At 37.4% G+C, this 22,532-nt stretch overlaps 1 protein-coding gene across 10 annotated transcripts in view; it reads left to right on the top strand.

Moving 5' to 3' along the window:
- rptor (regulatory associated protein of MTOR, complex 1) overlaps positions 1-22,532 on the top strand; it is a 207,349-nt gene that overhangs the window by 117,960 nt on the left and 66,857 nt on the right. For all 10 annotated transcript variants that reach the window (XM_049479593.1, XM_049479592.1, XM_049479589.1 and 7 more), the window contains exons 10-12: positions 1,459-1,603; positions 10,576-10,651; positions 16,939-17,040. In XM_049479593.1, the coding sequence (XP_049335550.1) occupies positions 1,459-1,603; positions 10,576-10,651; positions 16,939-17,040 (323 nt within the window). The remainder of the gene's footprint in view (positions 1-1,458; positions 1,604-10,575; positions 10,652-16,938; positions 17,041-22,532) is intronic.

Here is a 22,532-nt window from a genome sequence, read left to right as displayed (position 1 = left end):
TATAAGGTTTTATTAGGGGCTGTGATCACACAACCTCAGCACTATTACTTTAATGAAAGTTAACATAATTATTCATGAGTGACTGAAATAATGTTAGAGTTTCTACAGTCATCAGCGCTTCAGAACTGTACAGAGAGATCTGAAGTGGTTTAATATCATGTACAGAAAATTACTCAAAAGCTGGAATTTCTGGTGCCAAGTGGACCAGAGGTCTAAAGCGCTGCCACTATGAGCAGGAGGTCGCAGGTTCGAACCCCTGCTCACGCAGCTTTGTCATCAAGCTTCCGGCGCTCAGAGGGAGCAAAATTGGCCCTGCTCCCTCCGGGTGGGTAGATGGCACTCTCTCCCCACATCACTCCTAGGGTGATGTCCGCAGCACAGGGCATCTGTGAGCTGATGTATTGGAGTCGCTGCGCTTCCCTCCGAGCGCGCTGTGATGCTACTCGTCAGTGCTGCATCAGCAACAGCTCAAAATGAAGTGGTGTGTGCGTTGTACTCTGTATCAGAGGAGGCATGTGCTTATCTACGCCCGCCTGGTGTGTTGGGGCATCACTAGTGATCAGGGGAGTCCTAATGAGTGGGTCGTGTAAATGGCCGTGTGAATTGGGAAGAAAATGGGAACAATTTGAAATAAAATTATAAAAAAAAAAGAAAAAACTGGAATTTCTAGCATAATTATACTGATAATGCTGCACCTTTCTGTCTATCTATCCATCAATCAATCTATCAATCAGGTCTCTCTATCTGTGTGTCTGTCTATGAGTCCGTCAACCTACCTAACCTATTTTTGCGCATCTATCTGTCCATTCATCCATCCTATCTGCCTTCTCACCCACAAACCTAGCCATCCATCTCAAAGGTTCGTACGGTCTTAAAAAACCTGGAAAAGTCATGGAATTCTAAAATAGCAATTTCCAGGCCTTGATTAGGTTTGGAAAAATAAAAACAGCCAGAAAGTTTTGGAAAAGTCATGGAAATTTGCTCTATAAATCTTTGTGTTTCAGTTTATTGATGCAGAAAATCTATTTTGAGCTGACAAATACGTCAGCTCAGAGTTAATTCAGTAATTTAGCTCTACACAATGAAGCTTTAGACCTACTGTAATCAGTTTTAATTATAGATTTAGTTGATGTTTGGTTTTATTGTCAGTGTCTGCACTGATGTTTTAAAAATCTTATGGTCCTTGAAGGCATAGAAAGGTCATGAAAAAATGTATTGGTTAAAACATTTATGAACCCTGTATATTATGTTTATTATGTACAGATAATTACTCAAAAGCTGGAATTTGTCAATCAAGTCTGTATGTTTGTCTATGCGTCCTATCTTCTATCTATCTGCCTTCCCACCCACAAACTTATCCATTCATCAATGTTTCATTCATCCATCCATCTTTTTTATCAGTCAATCCACTGTCTTTTTCTCTCACACTTTTTCTCTCTTTTTCTCTCTCTCTCTCAGATCTGTTCCAGAAGCTTTTCCGGCAGGACCTGTTGGTGGCAAGTCTTTTCCGCAACTTCCTATTGGCTGAGAGGATTATGAGGTCCTATAACTGCACCCCTGTTAGCAGCCCCAGACTCCCGCCAACATACATGCATGCAATGTGGTGAGTACATAATAAACTCAGCCTAGAACTGAGACTGAAGTGTATAAAGCCAGCACCAGTGTGTGATTCACCCAAACTCTTTTCTCTCTATATATATTATAAATCTATTCCAAAAATAGAGATATATTGTTTTTGCATAATAGAGACAGTGTAGTGACAGCCCTGTCAAGAGTTAATTACTTGAATTAAAGGTCAGTCAATCTAAAAAAATTAAGAACGAGGATACTAAAAGTATCTTCAAGTGTAGTCACAAAGACTATCAAATACGATGAAACTGGCTCTCATCAGGACCACCCCAGGAAAGGAAAGCTAAGAGTTCCCTCTGTTGCACATAAGTTCCTTAGAGTTACCAGCCTCAGAAACAGCAACTCCCGAGATATGAGGGGAGTTGGACAATGAAATTGAAACAGCTGTCATTTTAGTGTGGGAGGTTTCATGGTTAAATTGGAGCAGCCTGGTGGCCAATCTTCATTAATTGCACATTGCACCAGTAAGAGCAGAGTGTGAAGGTTCAGTTAGCAGGGTAAGAGCACAGTTTTGCTCAAAATATAGCAATGCACACAACATTATGGGTGACAAACCAGAGTACAAAAGAGGACAAATTGTTGGTGCACGTCTTGCTGGCGCATCTGTGACCAAGACGGTATCCAGGGTAATGTCAGCATACCACCAAGAAGGACGAACCACATTCAACAGGATTAACTGTGGACGGAAGAGGAAGCTGTTTGAAAGGGATGTTCAGGTGCTAACCCGGATTGTATCCAAAAAACATAAAACCACAGCTGCCCAAATCACGGCAGAATTCAATGTGCACCTCAACTCTCCTGATCCACCAGAACTGTCCGTCGAGACAATAAATTATTGTGGTCTAAAACCAGGTGTTTCAGTTTCATTGTCCAACAGCTGGATATTTTAAAAATCATTTATAGCTGACTCTGATATCATTTTAATATCATTGTAATGTACAGATAAGATAAGATAAGATAAGATAGCACTTTAATGATCCCAAAGAAAATTGCAGTGTCACTGTGCTGTACATACGACACAGATGATCAAACATACATTAAGAAAATATAAACAACAAAAGTTAAAGAGCTATTAGCACACAAAAGAAAAAAAATAAATAAAATAATAAATAAATAAATATGGCTAATGAGGGTGATTTAGGTGTATTCAGAGGCAGCATATGTATCGTTGCAGTTGGAAAATAAATAAATATTATTACTAGGGGCAACAGTAACATGGGAATGAAACTATATAAAAAAAAACAGGTCAGATCAAAAGAATAACAGTAAAATACTAGTAAAATAAAATGAATGATTTAGATAATAGCACACAATAATAATAATAGAATAAAATGACATAGGATGACATAGCAGTAGGTTTAGATCAGCACAGCTCAGAAAGTAGAAGATCAGTAGTGTCCCTACAATAAGGAGACTCGTTATAGAATTTAAAGATCTCACATAGCGCTCTTTAGTACAGCGTAGCTGTAGCAATCTGCCACTGAACGTGCTTCTCTGTTTCACCACAGTAGTGTGTAGAGGATATGATGCATTGTCCATGATGGCAAGCAGCTTATTGAGAGTTCGTTTTTCAGCCACCACATTCAGCGTATCCAGTTTGACTCCCACAATGGAGCCAGCCTTCTTAATCAGTTTGTCCAGCTTGTTTTTTGCCCTGTTGTTAATGCCATTGCCCCAGCACACAGTAGCATAGAATATGGCACTGGCGATAACCAACTGATAGAAGGTCCAAATGAGTTCAGGATACACCCCAAAGGCCCTCAGTTTCCTTAAAAAGTACAGACGTCTCTGACCCTTTTTTAACATTGCACTGGTGTTAGGGCTCCAGTCCAGATTTTTGTCCAGATGAACGCCCAAGTACTTATAAGTGCCAACAACCTCCACATCCTCACCATTGATGGTGACTGGTAATGTAGGAGGTCTGGATCTCCTGAAGTCAACCAACATTTCATTCGTCTTACTGATGTTAACAAACACCAGCTTTCTGTATTCCTCCTCTTGTCCGTTCCTGATACATCCCACAATGGCAGAGTCATCTAAAAATTTCTGTAGATGACATGTTCCAGAATTATATCTGAAGTCAGAGGTGTAGATGTTGAACATGAACGGTGCTAATAGGGGGGTGATAATCCAACATCTTGACCTTACTAACTCTTGTCGTTACAGCAATTCTCCAAATCTAGTAACAAGTCTTCTATAGACAGTTTGTAGTTGTGCTGTTTGGCTTGTAAGCGCTGCATCGTTGCTTGGTTACCTGTATGTGGCGGAGTAATACATGTAGAGCTTCGGTTACAGTTACAGTGCATTACCGGCTGATAATGTCACTCATAAAACGCCTCTCAGCCAATCACAATGCAGGGTTGGAACTAACTGTGGTATTATGTAATAATGTATAGAGTCCTAAATGTCTTTGCTGATCTGCTGCAGATCACTGACTCATTAAACACTGTAATGCCTCTTGTTTAGATGCTGATTTGTGTGGATTTTTGGATTATGTATCTTTATGTTCGGGTTATGAAGCAGAATGTCCGTTGGCAGCGAGTCTGTAAATCGTAACACTCGTACTAAAGCTTCCGTAGCTGATCTTCTGCTTGTCCTGCACTTTGTGGTCATGTTGGCGCTGAATTGCGTTTGAATAATATAGAGTGTTTCTGATTTTATTGTCATCACATGGAACTCCGTGCCTCCGCAGCAGCAGTAGCGTCTCCTTTTCACTTATTTAAGCGTCTGTTTCTTTCCTGAGCTCTTATTGCATTTTGCATTATCTTTCTTTTCTTTCCGCTCTCCTCTCCTCCGCTTGCCGCGCTCATTACCGGCACGTTTGGAGCCGGGGCCGGCCGGGCGTGTTGTGTAATTCAGCAGCGCTGCTTTATTAAATAGAGATGGAGCAGGGCTCTCCGTGGAGTCTGAGGGGCTGATGAGCGATGGAGGCTTTGCGCTCATAAAGAGGCATTATGGGCTGTGAGGGGAGGAACATGAGAGCGCCGGGTGAGAGAGTTTGGCTGAGTGGAGCATCATTGGTAAAGGATATGAGATGGAAGCTGAAGATGAAGTGGAAGGTGATACCTAGCAGTTAGCCTGGCAATAACTCCATGCCTAATATGGCCCAGTGAATATATTGCTTTATTGATAATATTGCTTGATAACAGTGCATTTTAGTGCCTGTTTTAACTTATTCAACTAACTTCAAATGTTCAGCAATTCTAGCTCATCTGCATAAATTCAGTGCCAAATTTCTAAAATATTTCTGTCAAATATTTCTTTAAAATGGAGTCTTTTTTTTCATCTGAGAGAACTTTTACTGCTTTGAGGTCTAATTTAAATTGGAAAAATAGTGATTTAGTATAGAACCCACAATCTTAAAGGTTACCTTCAGCTAAAATCGACTGTTTCTTGTCGTTGTAAAATACTATAGGTCTCTCTGAGTTGTATATGATGCTGCACATAAAACTGTTTCTCAACCTCCATTGTCTGCAGTAGCTAGTAAAAGACAATGTTCATAAAAACGTGTTGATCAGGAAAAGCACCCGTGTCTACCTTAACACGTGAATTAGTATTCAAGGCCTCGTCAGACAGAAGCTAACAGCTTTAGGAACAGCATGGCAGTTCGTTCCTATGTTGTGTGTGCAAATAACACATCAGTATTTTATGCTTTGCCCAGAAATTCAGAGATAAGGAACAATTGGTTAGAATTTGTCTATGGAAATACAATTGTGACAGGTACGTGTATTTTTAGGACATTTATAGTTGTTGCTCTATGACCCAATGTTTTTTTTTTTTTTTAATGAGGTACCTGAAATTTAATTCATAACTCTCTAAAAAGTTTTTACTTTCTGGACCTGGACTACCCACATCTGTGTGTAACTATAGGTTTGCATAGGATCTCCAGTGAATTTTGCGTTTTACAGAAACTCTAAGACTAGGTCAGTGGCTGAACTGCAGTTGGCAGGTTATTACACATGTTGTAAAGTAACATATGACATTGCAAAGTCTGTTATTGGTATAACTGTTGTCTGTCTAGCTGCCTTCTGGTGTCGCAGTGCTGTTAGTCAATCAGAGGCGATATGTTGCATGTATGACTATTCATGAGAAAGAGCCAAAATTTTATCGTTCTTCGCCCTCCGTTCCTCCACTCGACTAAAGCAGCGTTATACTGGATCACCAAGCCCTTTTTTTTTTTAACAAAAACCAGCTCACATGACATTTATTCATACTAGAGACAACAATTAGACATCTTAAAATAAATGCAAAAATCGATGGAATTATATTTTTAATATTCTTCACCAAGGGAGAACACCAAGCGCTGTTAGCACTCAACTAGTTCTAACCATTACACACAGCCTTACTGTTAAAAAACAGACATGGTAAAAGTAGTGATTGCATTGAAGCTGTATTTGATCTAAATTTGATATATTTTTTCCTTTTTTTTTAAATGTAACTCTAATCTAATCTATTTACTTATTTTTTATCTTATATATTGTCTTTTACAATTCCAGTAAGTGCTAGCTACATTAGCCTCATAGCTTCACTGTAAAGAAGCAAACATGTCTTGGCTTTTTAGAGAGAGAGAGAGAGAGAACTGAGTAAATAAATGCTGAACTTTCACTTTCCAACTGGAGATGGAAAGAGAGAGAGAGAAAGGGAGAGAGAGCGGTGAGCGAGTGAAAGTAGGGGAATATGGAGAGAGACGTTGACAGATGACAGCACATGACTGTAACCAGCCTTTGTTATTCTAATGGGTCCATTGTGTGTTCAATATTTATATGGGGTCATTAGTGAGCAGTGTGCTGGGGGAGCGAGACGAGAGCTAGCGAGAATGAAAGAGAATTGGAGAGAGAGAGAGAGAATACCCTTCACCACTGGGAGAGAGAGAGAGAGAGAGAGAGAGAGAGAGATGGAACTCAGTAAATAAGCTGCTGTGCTAACTAATAAACGGTGGGAACTGTGTTCATGCCCCGGTGCTCCGCTGCAGTTTTATCTCAGGGTTCTGCTGAGTGCAGCGTCGCAGCGTTTACTGTTACTGTGCTGACGCCTCTGTCCACACCGCAACAGCACCAAAGTGCACTAAAGTGATGCTTCAACATCTAACTTTAAATTGAGATTGGAAGCTAACTGAAAGGGTTTTGAAGGATCCATCAACAATAGGGAAGTTTTTTAACGAAACATAAAACAACTGAAAGCTGTAAAAGTGAAGCTAGCAGCACTTTATGTATATATATTTCCCGTCATTATTAAAATACTCTGCTTTAAAACTTTTAAAACACTAATATTTAGTTGGACCCTTTTTAGCTTCGATTACGGCATGCATTCCTTCGCTGTGGCATCCTTCCCACAATCTTCTGCAATGCCACAACATGTATTTCTGTCCAGAGTTATTAATTCATTTTTTCCCCAAGATTTTATGTAGTATAGAATAGAATGGTGAGTCCTGAAAAGCTAAGCTAAGTAAACAAAACTGTAATTCTAAAAAAAAAAAAAAAAACATTTTCTTATAAAATCAAACAGACACTGGATGTTAATCTACACAGATTTCTCTCCTAAACTGTTTATTTGGGTTAGTAAAGCACTTCTGGTAGTAGCAGACTACAGACTGATAATACTCACCTCAGAACGACAAAGCGCTAGCACTTAGCGCTAGCGGCTAATGCTAATACTAGACTGAAACTCCTGTATAAAGCTGTACTTCAGCAGAGTGGCTTTACTGCTCCTGACTTCTAAAATTCATTATACATAAGGCACACTGAATTATAAGACAATTGCCTGACAATTTTAGGAAAAATTAAAGGATTTTAAGTGCGCCTATAGTGTGAAAAATACGATACATAAAGACATCACTGAACTGAACTTCAGAAGCTCGGCCTAAACTCTTGCTGAAAGTTCTGCCACATGGACGTGAAGGTTTGCTGACTGGCAGCTGGGAGTGGATTGATTTGATAGGTGTTGCTTTCTCACAGCTTTTGTTTTGAAGCGTTTTGCTGAGTTTGCCAAGGCGGTAAACAGCTCTATCTCAGACTGTTTGTAGTTTGGATGATGCATGCTCTGATTCATGAATTTGCATAGTCTTGTGTTTACTTAAGAGTGCTGTTGTTTATCTCCTCCCTTGTGTCTGTAAAGTTCACCTTTGTAGATTTTTTGAGTAGGGAAGTCGGGAGAATCGTTAGAGTAGGTGGGGTAAACAAAATGATATAATTGTTTGTTTGTTTGTTTATTTGGTGGGAGTGACGTAGGTGTTTGAATAGGATTGTGATGTACGGTCATCAAACATCAACATGATTCAGTTTAAATATGACACTTTTTTTTAAGTCCCCAATTTAACTGAACCAGATAGCCCACCCACTCACTCAAGAGCATCAGTTGCTGTCCATTTGTTTTCTGTGGAATCGTGAGTTGTTATGATGCCTTTATAGACCCATCCTGACATCAACCCCCACCAGAGCCCCAACCATTAGATCAGTTGAAGAAATGCCATTTCAGTCATTTTGCAGCAAAGCAGGATTAACCAGCAGACTTTGTTTGACAGAGGGATCTTTACCCACTGTCTGTGGCAAGTCAGCAGATGAGGAAGCTCAGCTACTCTAAACGGCTCATTCTATAAGGGACTGAAACTGGCTAGAATAGAGCTGGTGAAATCTCGATGTGAAAGTAAATTTGTGCAAAGAACTTTTTCCCGTTTCTTGGGCAGCTTTAAGCACAAGACGTACTTCAGGTTTAGGCAGACTAATGACGATGCTCTGCATGTACTACCAGTCTGCTTTTTGGCACGTGTGAAAATGAGCTTCTTGGCCAGGCAGTTTAGTGCTTATTTGTTCAGGGCATTGTTCCTGTAGTCTGTTCCAGCAGATCATAGAAGGCCAGTGGGAGAACAGGCTGACCATTTAGCCTTTTAGCAGCCACACGGGCCGGCGCAGGAAGTGCAGTTTGTTACATAATGTTATGAATTAAATATGGCCTCCAGAGCAGGGTTGACACAGTGATCAAAGCAGCGCTGCCCTCAGAGGCAGAAACATCATCCGTTGTGTGCTTGTTCTCTGTACACTGTGAGCTCGGAAACACTGGCTTTGCTGCAGTATCTTATCTGTGGAGCTTCTTCTCAGGTGCAAAGTCTCATTTGCGGGTTTCCGCGCACACCTAAATCATTACACACGCTTTTCAAAATTGTGTGATGGTGCTGAGTAACACCTTGCGTATGTGCTTTTTGACACTGTATAATTTTTTGGCAGATTGTTGGCATGTGAGTACTAAAGTACAGTCATGTGAGAAACAATTAACATGCCTAAGTTAAAAAACCTTTGTCTTTTTAACATATTTAAAAGTATAGACAGTAGTTACATATGGAACCTGCATACAGGTGTGTCTTAGAATATTAGAAATTAGAATATCATTGAAAAGGTACCTTATTTCAGTAATTCAGTTCAAAATGTGAAACTCATATGTTATATTATACTGTAGATGTGTTAAACACAGAGTGATCTATGTTATGCACTTATTTCTTTTATTGTGGATGATTATGGCTAGCAGCCAATAAAACCCCAAAAATCAGTGGCTCAGAAAATTTTAATATTTTACAAGATCAATTGGTACTTTTGGCAGTGTGGGCAGTGTGCCAAGTCCTGCTGGAAAATGAAATCCGCATCTCTATAAAAGTTATCAGCAGAGAAGCATGAAGTGCTGTAAACGTTTTCGTGGAAAACGCTGCACTGACTTTGAACTTGATAGTGGACCAACACCAGCAGATGACATCTGTATCTCCAAACCGTCAGTGATTATCGGTAAACTTTGCATTTTATTTATAAATCAAGGGAGCAGAGTCTGGAGGAAGAGTGGAGAGACACACAGTCCAAGCTGCTTGAGGTCTAATGTGAAGTTTCTATAATCAGTGATGGTTTGTAGAGCCATGTCATCTGCTTTCATTTTCCAGCAGTATTTGGCACACTGCCAAAAGTACCAATTGGTCTTATATAATATTCTAATTTTCTGAGACACTGATTCATTCTCAGACTGAGCGCTTAAAATAAATCACTCTGTGTATAATACATCTATATGATATAGGAGTTTCAGATTTTTAAATTAAGTAACTTTTCATTTTTTATTTTTTTTTATTATGCACCTGTAAGTAATCTAAAAATACAGAAGAAATTACTTGGAGACAAACAGTAATGTGACAGTCAGGAAACCCCTTAAAAAGCTGTCTTTTGTGGGCATATTTAAGCATAGAGACATTTGTTTTGATTAATTGACCAATGTTTAGAAATGGCTGTATTCGTTTCTGTACAGTATCCAACAAAGGTGAGTACAGTCCTCATATATCTGTTAAAAATATTATTATATATTTTAATGGGACAACACTATAGAAATGAAACATTGATATAACTTAGAATAGTCAGTGTACAGCATGTATAGAAGTATAGATTTACTGCCTTCTAAAAATAACTCAACTCACAGTTAAAGTCTAAGTGTCTGGCAACACAAGTGAGTACACCTCACAATGAACATGTTCACTCATACTGCTCACTGGACGTTCAACATGGCACTTCATGGCAAAGAACTCTCTGAGGATGTGAGAAATAGAATTGCTGATCTCTACAAAGATGGACTAGGCTACAAGAAGTTTGCTAGCACCCGTGAACTGAGCTAAAGCACAATGGCCAAGTTCCCTTACCGACAGTCAAGCATGGTGGTAGTAGCATCATAGTTAGGGGTTGCATCTGTGCAGCTGGCACTAGAGAGTAATGGGAAGAAACATGAGGTGTGTACTCACAGTCTATATACTGTGTATAAACAAACAAAAAAAAAACTAAATAATTTGTGAAACAACATTCAGAGAAATTCAATTTCCCTGTTTAATGGGGTTTAATGGTTTTATGGGATGTCCTAATTTATTTTTTTTAACATGACTTTCATATTTGCTGAGACATTAACCCTGTATTTGATGTTTTGTGGTTGCAGGCAGGCGTGGGACCTTGCAGTGGATATCTGTCTGTCTCAGCTTCCCACCATCATAGAGGAGGGAACAGCCTTCAGGGTGAGCTGCAGCATTTCTTTCACTACTGTTCACTATGTCCACCATGGCCAATTAAATGCCATTCATTTGCTCATAATCATTCTTACTGTACATCTGTCATTCTCGTAACGTTTATTACCATTCACGAAATCAACCTTGATCCATCAGCTCTAATCCATCTGTTTGCTCAGAGTCATTAATGTAAAAAGTGGAACAGAGCAGAAGCCGTTCTGAAGTATCAGAAATATTCATTGTGTTATTTTGAATTATTTGTTTTTCATTTACAGCATTTATTATTTTACATTTATTTGAGCTAAATAAAATCATATTATCATTCACAACCATTCACTTCCATTCTATAGCATTCATTACCTTTCACTACCATTTACTTCCATTGCATACCATTTACTTCCATTGCATACCATTCATTACTATTCACTACCATTTACTTCCATTGCATACCATTCATTACTATTCACTACCATTTACTTCCATTGCATACCATTTATTACTATTCACTACCATTTACCTCAATTCTGTACATTCATTACAGTTCACGTCCATTTACTTTCATTATGTACTATTTATTACCATTCACTACCATTTACCTCCATTCTGTACATTCATTACTGTTTACTTTCATTTTGTACATTTTATTATTTTTCACTACCATTTACTTCCATTATTTAGTGTTTATTAGCATTTGCCTCCATTGATCTACATTTTTTACCCTTCATTACCATTTACTACCATTTACTTTCATTTTGTACCATTTATTACCGTTTACTATTCACTACCGTGTATTTCCGTTATGTTCTGTTTATTAGCATTCACTACCATTTACTTTAATTTTGTACCATTTATTTCTATTCGGTACAGTGTACTTCTGTTATGTACTGTTTATTAGCATTCATTACCATTTACTTCCATTTTGTACCATTTATTTCTATTCACTACAGTGTATTTCCGTTATGTACTTTTTTTTGCATTCATTACCATTTTGTACCATTTATTACTATTTACTACCATTTACTTTCATTATGTACCATTCATTACCATTCAATTACATTCTGTGTCGTTCATTACCATTTACTACCATTCTGAACAATTAATTACAATTAACTTTTTACCAATTATTAGTACCATTTTGTTCTATCTCTTACCATTTACTACGTTTACTGCGTTTAGTACTAGCCAGAGAGCTGACCTCGCATACAATACCAGTCAAAAGCTTGGACACACCTTAAATTCAATGTTTTTTTTTTTTTTTTATTATTATTTTAAAATATTCTGCTTTGTAAATTTAATACTAAAATCTTTCGAACTATGAAGAAAAACATATAAAATTACTTAGTAAACCAAAAAAGTGTTAAACTAGAATATGTAAATGTTTTACATTCTTCAAAGTAACACCTCTTGCTTAGATGACTGTTTTGTACATATTGTCTGGATTGTCTCAGTCTGTCTTATGAGGTAGAGTCACCTGGAATGGCTTTCAGTTAACAGCTGTGCTGAACTGTGCTAAATGAGTTAATTACTGTTTGAGAGCATCAGTAGTGTTGTGTAGAGTGAGCCAGAGTGAGGTAGAGTTGGTACACAGAGTTGGTACACAGTGAATAGCGATACATGAGAATCTCTAATTCTAAATCCATTTTACAGCAAGAACTACGCAACTAAGTAAAGAAAAAAATACTGTAAGAAATACAAGCCAGCCAATCCAAAACATTTCAAGAACTTTGAAAGTATTTTTAAGTGCAGTCGCAAAGACCATTAAAAACGTAATGATGAAACTGGCTCTCATCAGGACCGCCCCCAAAAAAAGGAAGAGCAAGATTACCTCTTTTTCACAAACTGGCCAAAAGCTGACCTCAGGCTTCATCAGTGAACCAAACCTAATAACTGTCAGACTCTGCACGTGACTCGTCCAGGATCAGCTTTAATCCGCTCACACGCTGTAGTTTAGCTGAAGCCGTATCTCATTAAAGCAGTTCTGAGATCAGCTCTTGCTTCCCACTGGCAGCCTGTTGCTGCTGCAGTGTGCAGAGGAACAGCGCAGGCTTCCGCTGACTTTCATTCGCAAATTAGCACTGAATTGCTCATTAGAGCCTTAATTGAGTTCTAGAATCTCTAATTAGGAGCTGAAAATGAGTTTTTTGTTTGTTGGTCTCTGTAATTAGTGGCTTTGCTTTGGTCTGCCTGGCAGAGTTTCCTCAGATCCGTCTCCGGCGGTGAAGTGCGGATGCAGAGGAGTTTTTCTGCCCGAGTTATTTATTTATTTATCGAATGCAGTTTCAAGATTTCTCATTTTTCTTCAGAGAGGGGTGCGTTTGTGTGTTTCTGAGCAGTGATTATGACCAGAAGACACTCTGCAGACAGTCTGCCGTCTGATGTTGGAAATTAGATGCTGGGATTGTTACAAAGAGATGTGAAAAGTCAAATGATTCAGTGTGGATGCGGGGAGAATGTTTTAAATGGTCTATAACAAACATGCCTAGGTTAATGGGGTGGTTGTGATAGTGTGTGTGTGTGTGTGTGTGCACTTTGTTGGAAAACCAGAGAAAAATGTGTAATACCTATGAAGCACCTTATTAAATATAGACATTAGGGGTGCACAATATATATACAAAAATAAATGCAGTGTGTGGTAACGATGTTGAATATCCTAATATCAATGTAAAATATTATTAAAACGTGGTAAAATTTTGCACTTGGCTTGGTTGCACTTTTCGCAGAATGTCTGAATTGTCTGGTGTGTGTTCAATATGGACCTTTTACTCATTGTGCCTCACTCTGCCTCCAGCCTAGTTATTTCATATAAAAATAGTCTGCTTTTTAATGTGAAATATATGGCATAAAAACGATTGGTCACACAACAATATTTATAACTTTCCAAGCAGCAACTTAATCAAACAGGCACACAATCACATTATTAAACATAAGTTATGTCAAAAATAAAAGAGTAAAAAGGCATTCAATGGCTCAAAATATTCCTGCAGTCAAAGCTACAGATTCTTTGGTGACATTAAAACAAAATTAAGTGCAAAACCGTTGATATTCCACTGTAGCAGTGGATATTGCTCAGTGGCAGTGAAGATTGCACTTTTGTAGCTATTGCAATTATTCAAGGCTATTTTGTACCAATAGCATTTACAACTCTTAACAGCAGTTGGGTAAAAACTTTTCTTCAGTCTGTTTGTCCTTGTTTTGATGTCTCTGAACCGTCTGCTCAAACAGATAATGACCAGAGTGGGATGAGTCTTTCGGAATAGTGTTGGCTCTCCTAGAACAGTGCACATCAAATTCTGTTTTTTTGGAATAAACTCCTTGAGAGTGAATATCAACTCATTTTAAGTGTATATGCGTGACCATTGAATACACTCTATGACAGAGTTAAAGTAACTCTTTTCTGGGAGTTAACTCTGTTTAGGAGTTAAATCTGAGCTGTTGCGGGAGTTAATTTTACCATAAACTCCTTCACAGTGTAAACAATTAATGCAAAAATTTGTGTTATTAAACTAATGCTATTAAAAAACATTGCAATATTTTAAAACCCTGGAACATTCAGGAGTAAAAATGACAACAAAATGCGTTAATACTGATTACAATAAAAATTTCATACTCAACAAATGTATGCCAGGGTATATTTTTTCATTGCATGCCAACTTTAATGCTGCATTGCAGTTCTCAGTGCATTATCAACACTTTGTTACACTTCACAGTGCAGAAGTGTCATGAAATACCCCATGGAAGGAGTACAGAGAAAGACTACACATTGATGGTGAGCTAGGATTGGGGGACACACCCATTAGAGAGTTCAGTCACGCTCCTCAACACCTTGGAATAAACTCTGAAATACTACACCACCAAAGAGTTCCCCTCAACTCAACTTGTAGTTTAAGTTGGAGAATAAACACACAATTTAACACTTTCACACATTTTTGTTTAACTCCAGATTTTTGAACTCCAGAACTTTGCTGTGTAAGAGCCATGAAGATCCTCCAGTGTGGACAGTGATATTGTCTGCCAGTTTAGTGACCCTCTGGAGCTCTTTCCTGAGGGTCACTAAAATGGTTAATGGATTATTGGATACCCCCTGCCTATACTGGGTCATGCTGCTTGACATCAGCATCCAAAGTCTAAGACAGCACAGTTGGCCTTGCTCTCTCTGGGTGGGTAGATGGATCTCTCTTTCTCCACATCACTCACACCAAGGTGATGTCGGTCAGCACAAGCGTCTGATAGCTTAGGTATCAGAACTGGGTTACTGCACTTTCTTCTGAGCGTGCTCTGAGCTACCCAGTAATGTTACATAAGCAGCAGTTTGAAAAGAGGCGATGGCTCACTTCACATGTATTTGAGGAGGCATGTGCTAGCTTTTACCCTCCTAGTGTTGGGGGTATATTTTGGTGCTACTGCACCACAAATGGATGTGTTCAAATCCATTACCAGCTCTTCAAATTTTATTTTTATTTTTTTGTAAGCTGTTCTTCACTGTTTTCCCGACTCCCCTGCTGATAATCAATTTACTGGCCATTGTCGTGCTAATGACTACACATCGACCACTTACAGCCTCATCCACAGGAAGGTTCAGCACAGAAGATAACCCACCTGTCAGGCAGTGGAATATCCCATCCATCTGGCATCCGCTGTCAGACCTGGTTCATCTCCGATTACTCACGTCAGCTTGCCATAAGCACACTGGCCAGTGCTCAGCCTCACTCACAGGATAACACCTCACAGTGTATACAGATGTGGTACCTCATGACCTTACCTCTCCCTGTTTTTCTTTCTCTCTCTCTCTTTCTCTCTCTCTCTCTCTCTCTCTCTCTCTCTCTCTCTCTCTCTCTCTCTCTCTCTCTTTGGGTAATTTATTACTTTAGTCTTGGCTCTGCTAATATTTGCCCAGCTTTGCACACAGAGCGAGTGAGCCAGCTAGCGAGGGATAGATGAAGGGAGGAGAGAAGAAACTGTTTAATCCCCTCTCTGATATTAAACTAATGGTAGAATGTAAATCAGTAACTGGAGGACATCGTTCACTTTTAGTGTACTTTCAGTATCACTTTCTGTGAGTGTGTGTGTGTGTGTTTCTCAGAAAAAGAGAGACAAAGTGAGAGAGAGAGAGACTTAAAGAGAGAGAGAGAGAGATGTCAGTAAAGAACTAACAGTAGATGTCATAAATACAACAAAAAAAGAATGTTTTACAGAAGGAGAAAGATATACAGAAATACAGAGAGAAGGAGATGCGAAAAGACAGACAAAGAAAGATGGAGGAGGTAAAGAAAGAGACAAAGATGACAAAAGAAAAAGGGTGTGTGTGTGAGAGAGAGAGAAAGAAAAAGAGAGAGAGAGAGAGAGTGACGTTGGACGTGTTACATAAGGCTTTATGTAACTAAGATTGGATCAATATTAACTAGTATGATCATAGTGTATCAGTCAAATCACAACTCATCCTGCATTATTAAGACCAGTTTGTTTATATATATGTGTCTGTGTGTGCGTATGTGCGCCTGTGTGCGCGAGCGCGTGTGTGTGTGTGTGTGTGTGTGTTTGTTGCTTTTATCTATCTATACTACGTACAGTACCAGTCAAAAGATTGTTTTTTTTTTAGTTTTTATTATTATTTTTTTTATAGTAATATGTTCAAACTATGAATAAAAACATATGGAATTATTTAGTGTTAAACAAACCAGAATATGTTTTATATTTTAGATTCTTCAAAAGTAGTCACCTCTTGCTTAGATGACATCTTAGCACATCTTTGCTGTATTTTCTTTGTCAGATTTATGAGGTAGAGTCACCTGGAATTCAGGCTTTCAGTTAACAACTGTGCTCAATTTGTCAAGAGTGCATCGCTTTAATTTCTTGTCCTCTTAATAATGTGTTTGAGAGCATCAGTTGTAAAGCTGTGAAGAGGTAGAGTTACAGGTATACAGTGAATAGCTATAGTTACGTAAAGTTCTATTCTATATTATAGCAAGAACTACTTAACTAAATAAAGAAAAACATATTTGAATTGAAGAAATGAAGGTCAGTTAATCCTAAACATTTCAGGAACTTTGAAAGTATCCTCAAGTGCAGTCAGAAAGACCATCAAATGTTATGATGAAACTGGCTCTCATCAGGACCACCCAGCAAAGGAAGAGTAAGAGTTGCACTGTTGCACCAGATAAGTTAATCAGAGTTGCAACTTATAAGTTGCTACATAATTCCTTATGTGTTCCTGCATAGCCAGGATAAATTCAAATGAACTGCATCCTGATGTATTAACGTTTGTATGTGTAATATTTTTGTGTTTTCTGTGTACACAGCACAGTCCATTCTTCGCTGAGCAGCTCACAGCGTTCCAGGTGTGGCTGACCATGGGTGTGGAGAACAGGAACCCACCTGAGCAGCTTCCTATCGTCCTGCAGGTAGGACTTCTGGGAAAAGTGTTTTATCTGATCTGTTCTCTTTGTTGCTGTCAGACATCTGGGACATTGTTTGTGAGCACCATCAGTTATTCTGCAGTGTTGGCCAGGCACCAGTTCATTAGACTGAATGGGATTGCTACCAGTGTTCTGTAAAGCTGAGGTAGAGCAGAGCATCAACCTAGATAACATAGAGCGTTTCTAAGAATGTACAGAAAGGTAGGTTTCTGAAACAATACAGAAATACAGCTCTGAAAAAAGAAGAAACCACTTAAAAATGATGAGTTTGTTTGATTTTACCAAATTGAAAACCTCTGGTATATAATTAAGAGAAAGATGGATGATCACAAACCATCAAACCAAGCTGACCTGCCTGAATTTTTGCACCAGGAGTGACAAAGTTATCCAAAAGCAGTGTGTAAGACTGGTGGAAGAGAATATGAATTTTATGAATATGAACTTGTTTTCTTTGCATTATTTGAGGTCTGAAAGCTCTGCATATTTTTTTTATTTCAGCCATTTCTCATTTTCTGCAGATAATGCTCTAAATGACAATATTTTTATTTAGAATAGACACTATCACAACCAACCCATTAACCTAGAAAAAAAACAACATTGTTCATTTTACTTAAACATACCCTGGTGAAAAAAACTTAATTGTACTTAAAACAGACTGAGAAATGTCTAAGTATGCTCTAAATAAACTAACAGATTTATGTTCTTACTTAAAATATATTAAAATAACATTAATATTATGCTTTTATCAAATGTTTTAAAGAAACTTTTTTTTAAAGCACAATATAGAATATTTAAAAAAATAGACTACTATGAAGTACACTTTTAAAATACTTATTTACAAAAATAACTGTTACAGTAGTTCACTTAAAGTACAATGTATCATGTAATGTTTTAGAAAGTAAATTAACTCACTACATTGGTAAAAACCTAAATATATTTAGTTATTACATTAATATAACAGTTAAAATGTATTTCAGTGCTCTGTATTTATAATTGGATGTTAAACAACACATTAAAAATAAATAGTCAAATAAAAAAATGTAAGTAAATTTGTAAAAAGCTAAACATTTTAGTACAGGACATTAAAATATATTTTTTATGCCCAACGAAGTATACTAGACGTGTACTACTTACAAAAGACAGGAACAAGAAGCATATACTCTAATGTAAATAGATCACATATTTAACACCAATTCTTACTTAGTACATTACTGTAAGCATATTTAAAATATGTTTAAACCTTACTTAAATATATTTAAAATTGTTACATTTTAGTAGAGTTAAGTACATGTAGTACAATTTAAGTAGGTCTTTTGTACTTTTTTTACAATTAAAGTATAAAAAATTCCAAAAAATGTGTTCCATTTTAGCATTTTTTAAAATATACTGATTAATAATGTGGCTACAAATACACTTTAGTGCACTGTAATATAATAATGCTTAATATACTTTAATTTACTTTTTTTTCACTAGGGTATACTTATAAATAGCAAAATCAGAGAAACTGATTCAGAAACTGAAGTGATCTCTTAGTTTTTTTCCAGATCTGTATCAGAAGCATCGGAAATCTTGCAGATTGAACATTTTAAGAACCACAATTTGTGGTTCTTTAAAGTTAACTGGGTCAGGAAAGCAGTGTTTCTGATAAAATGGCCAGCGAGTGCCGTCATCCTTTTAGTTTCTTCTGTTCTTTGTTGTTCGGTTAGTGTGGGTTTAGGTGTCCGTTTGTCAGGCTTGGAGAAGCTCGCTTTGTCACAGATGGACGGAGGCTTTATTTTAACACTCGCCTTAAACTCAGCCGCCTTCTTCACTTCTCCTACACACACACACACACACACACACACATCTTTCTTTCTCACGAACATAAACATTGAGTAATCCCACCATTTGGCCTCAGTCAGAATCAAACGGATCCTCCCTCTCATTCCTCCCACGCGCACACTCTCTTACTCTGCTCGCCCGCTCGCTCGTTCTTTGGGCATTAGGGGCAGCCCTGGCAGACCCCCGATTCATGCTGGGAGGTTTCATGGTCAGTGATTTGACGTGGTCACTCTAATAATAAACCCTGACTGCAGGTGTCGCCCTCCGCTGGCGGGGGGTCTGAAACATAGACCTTTGGCGTAGTTTCACAGGCCTGTTACAGGTGGTGCGGTGCGGGGGTACTGCTGGGTATTTTTACTCCACTGGGACGGAAGCGGGACAGTTTGGTGTGTGTGTGTGTTTGCGTGTGTGTGTGTGTGTGTGTGTGTGTGTGTGTGTGTGTTTCAGGTCTTTTTTCTTTAGTGCTTGTGAGGTAGATTTGTGTGTTTGGGTAGGCAGTATGGGTAAGTGTGTGTGGGGTGGAGTTAGAAAGGGCAGTTGTGTGTCACCTGCGTGAGGTGGGGGAGGGAGGGGTGCACTTTAGCTTTATATCGACTGGAGGTCTTAAGTGATGGTTTGATTAGTTCAGAATTATTATTCAGACTGTAGGTAAGCGAGTCAGTCATAGAGTGGCAGTAAAAAGTATGTGAGCCCTTTGGAATTTCATGATTTACTGCATCAATTTCTTATAACATGTGATCTGGGATTCATTCAAGTCAAATGTATTGACAAATATAGTGTGTCTAAAATATTTACACAAACCTATTATTACTGTATTTTTCGACCTATGAGGTGCACTTTAAATCCTTTAATTTCCCCCAAAATAGTCAGTGCGCCTTTTAATCCAGTGCACCTTATGTGTAAATTTTACCAGTCAGGTTGTATGTAGCAGTAAAGCCACTCCGCTGAAGTACAGCTTTATACAGGAGTTTCAGTTTAGTTCTCCAGTAGGGGTGGGCGATATGGCTCTAAAATAATATCACAATATTTCAGGGTATTTTTGCGATAACGATATACTTGGCGATATAGGAAACCTAAAATAATACATTCATTTCAGGAATATAGTATAATAGTATAACAGCATAATCATAATGTGGCAAAATAAATAATATAGCATAAAATAATATAATGCAGCAAAAAATATTGCAGAATATTTAGTTCATGCATATAAACTGCAAACTAAAACAATTATACAATAAATACACTTAAAGCTTCACAGTAAATAATAGACTACTTTTAAGACAGAACAGCCCTATTATCACGATATGGATTACTTTAACTAAATGGAAGCGCTTTACTCAGCCAGTTAAACAGTTTTCAGGAGAGAAATCTGTGTACATTAACATCCAGCACTCATTTGACTTGTCTGATTCGCCTAAAATGTTAAATATATTTTTTATATATAATTACAGTTTTGTTTACGTGACTTAGCTTAGCTGCTGAATTAGGAGGAAAACATCCAACTGTTCCTTACTTGAGTCGCACAATATCGCCTTATTATCTCATGCACCTTATGTATAAAAATAGATCAGCAAATAGACGTTCATTGATATCGCGTCTTATAATCCGGTGTGCCTTATAGCAACAAAAATATTATGGTATACAGTTATAAATTATGATCATTTATGTCTTCTACTCAACTATAAAATCCTCAATGTGCTAGTGGATTAAGTATGTGAACCCTTTTGTTGATGACCACAAAAAAAGCTAATTTACTAATTTGAATCAAGTGTTAGTGTACCACCAGGGGTCTTGCTATATTTGGGGGGGAGGGGGGTAAACTTGAGCTAATTAAACGGATAAACGTAAGTTGTAGACAGGTTGTAGTTGAAATATAGGATATGGACCCTTTAAATAGTTGTTCTGTATGTTTTTATTTGAGCAGCGTGTATGAAGGGTTCGTGTTTGTATGTAGGCAGTATAGATGATTTTGAGTTTCGTGAACAGTACAGGGTGGTATTGCAGGTGTTTATAAAGTGTAGGTGTTTTTATTTATGATTAATAATTTTGGGGTGCATTAGTGTATGTCTTTGTGGGCTTTGTGTGTGTGAGGGGTCAGTTTTGTGTGTGTACTGTTTGCGTGGGCCGTCCTGCTGCGGTTCTTTCTCTCTGCGTGTTTCTCTCACTTGGGCAGGAGGCCGTCCGGACCCCTCGCCGCTACCAACTTGTCCCATGCCAAGTGTATGTGGGCACAGACTCACGACGGTTTAAATATACACACACACTCTCTGCTTTACTGCAAACCGTCGCCCAGATATACTGTCCAGTGCTGTCTGAAATTAGTACACCATTCTTTCCTGGCCTAAACTCTCTTGTATTGTGATTATTGTGAGAGTTCGTGACTGCGATGTTCTTTGTAGTGTTTTTTTTTAAACACACTGATGAATTCATTTTATGCTATTATATCATTTTGGTCCGCAAATAGTAATGATGCAAGTTTAAATTATTGGCTAATTACTGATATTTCCCCTTTTAAAACTGCTAAGCTTTATAACAAGCTGTTATTTAATTGAAGCATCACTTCAAGTATGTTTAAGTGGCTATTAGGCTCAGACTATTTACTAATGTTATTACCCTGCTGTGACTGTGTTGTTTTAGAGTGGAATCATTACAGGATTGGATTAGATTAATTCCTCTTCAGGTGCCGGACAGTATTTTTAGATGATATTGGTTGCATACCTTTAAATACTTTTACTCAAGATAAGACATAATAAAAGAAGACAAGACAACGATTATGGAGGAACAAAAATAACACAAGTATAAATAAATAAATGCACATATAAATACATTTCTTATTTATTTATTTATTTATATGTTTATTTATTTATTAATTTATATGTGCATTTTTTTATTTACTATTTATTTTTAGGATAGGACCGCCTACCTAATTACCATACAAATGCAAAAATACAGAAATAAATAAATGAAGAAATGGGGAAATAAATCAATAAACAAGTGTTGAAATGAATGAATAAATAAATGAATAAATAAATAAATGAATAAATTAATTAATGTTGAAATAAATAAATGAATAAAAAAATAAATGCAAATAGAAATTAATAAATAAATAAATATTTAAATAATAAATAAGTATTTATTAATTTATGTTTTTTCCTATACAATTATTTATGTGTGTATTCATTTATGTATTTATATGTTTATTTATTTATTCATTTATATGTGCATTTTTTTTTACATTTATTTATTTATTCATTTATTTATTTATATATTTATTTATTTCTACATTAATATGAGCATTTATTTTTCATACTGTCATTTTTGCTCCATACAGGAAGGCCATATTTACATACTTTTGGTGGACACGCAACAGTAATAGGAACAGGAGTTAAGTAAACAAAATTGTAATTCTTAAAAAAAAAGAATTTCAGATTAGTCAAAAAAGTCAAACGAGTGCTGGATGGTAATCTACACAGATTTCTCTCCTGAAAACTGTTTATTGCACTGAAGCTGAAGCATTAGCAATAGGATTAGCGGCTAACCACTAGAGGTTACCAGCTAATGCCACCCAACAGAGCTACACTGAGAAACCCAAAGTGTTCTGGTAAGCCAGGGTGATATTAGCTAGTGGCTTGTCCTGTGTAGCTTGTTTTAACACT

Source organism: Astyanax mexicanus, chromosome 5, assembly GCF_023375975.1.
Source record: "Astyanax mexicanus isolate ESR-SI-001 chromosome 5, AstMex3_surface, whole genome shotgun sequence".
Taxonomy (NCBI): Eukaryota; Metazoa; Chordata; class Actinopteri; order Characiformes; family Acestrorhamphidae; genus Astyanax; species Astyanax mexicanus.
The sequence above is the reverse complement of the archived record's forward strand: the minus strand, read 5'-3'. Positions and strand labels throughout refer to the sequence as shown.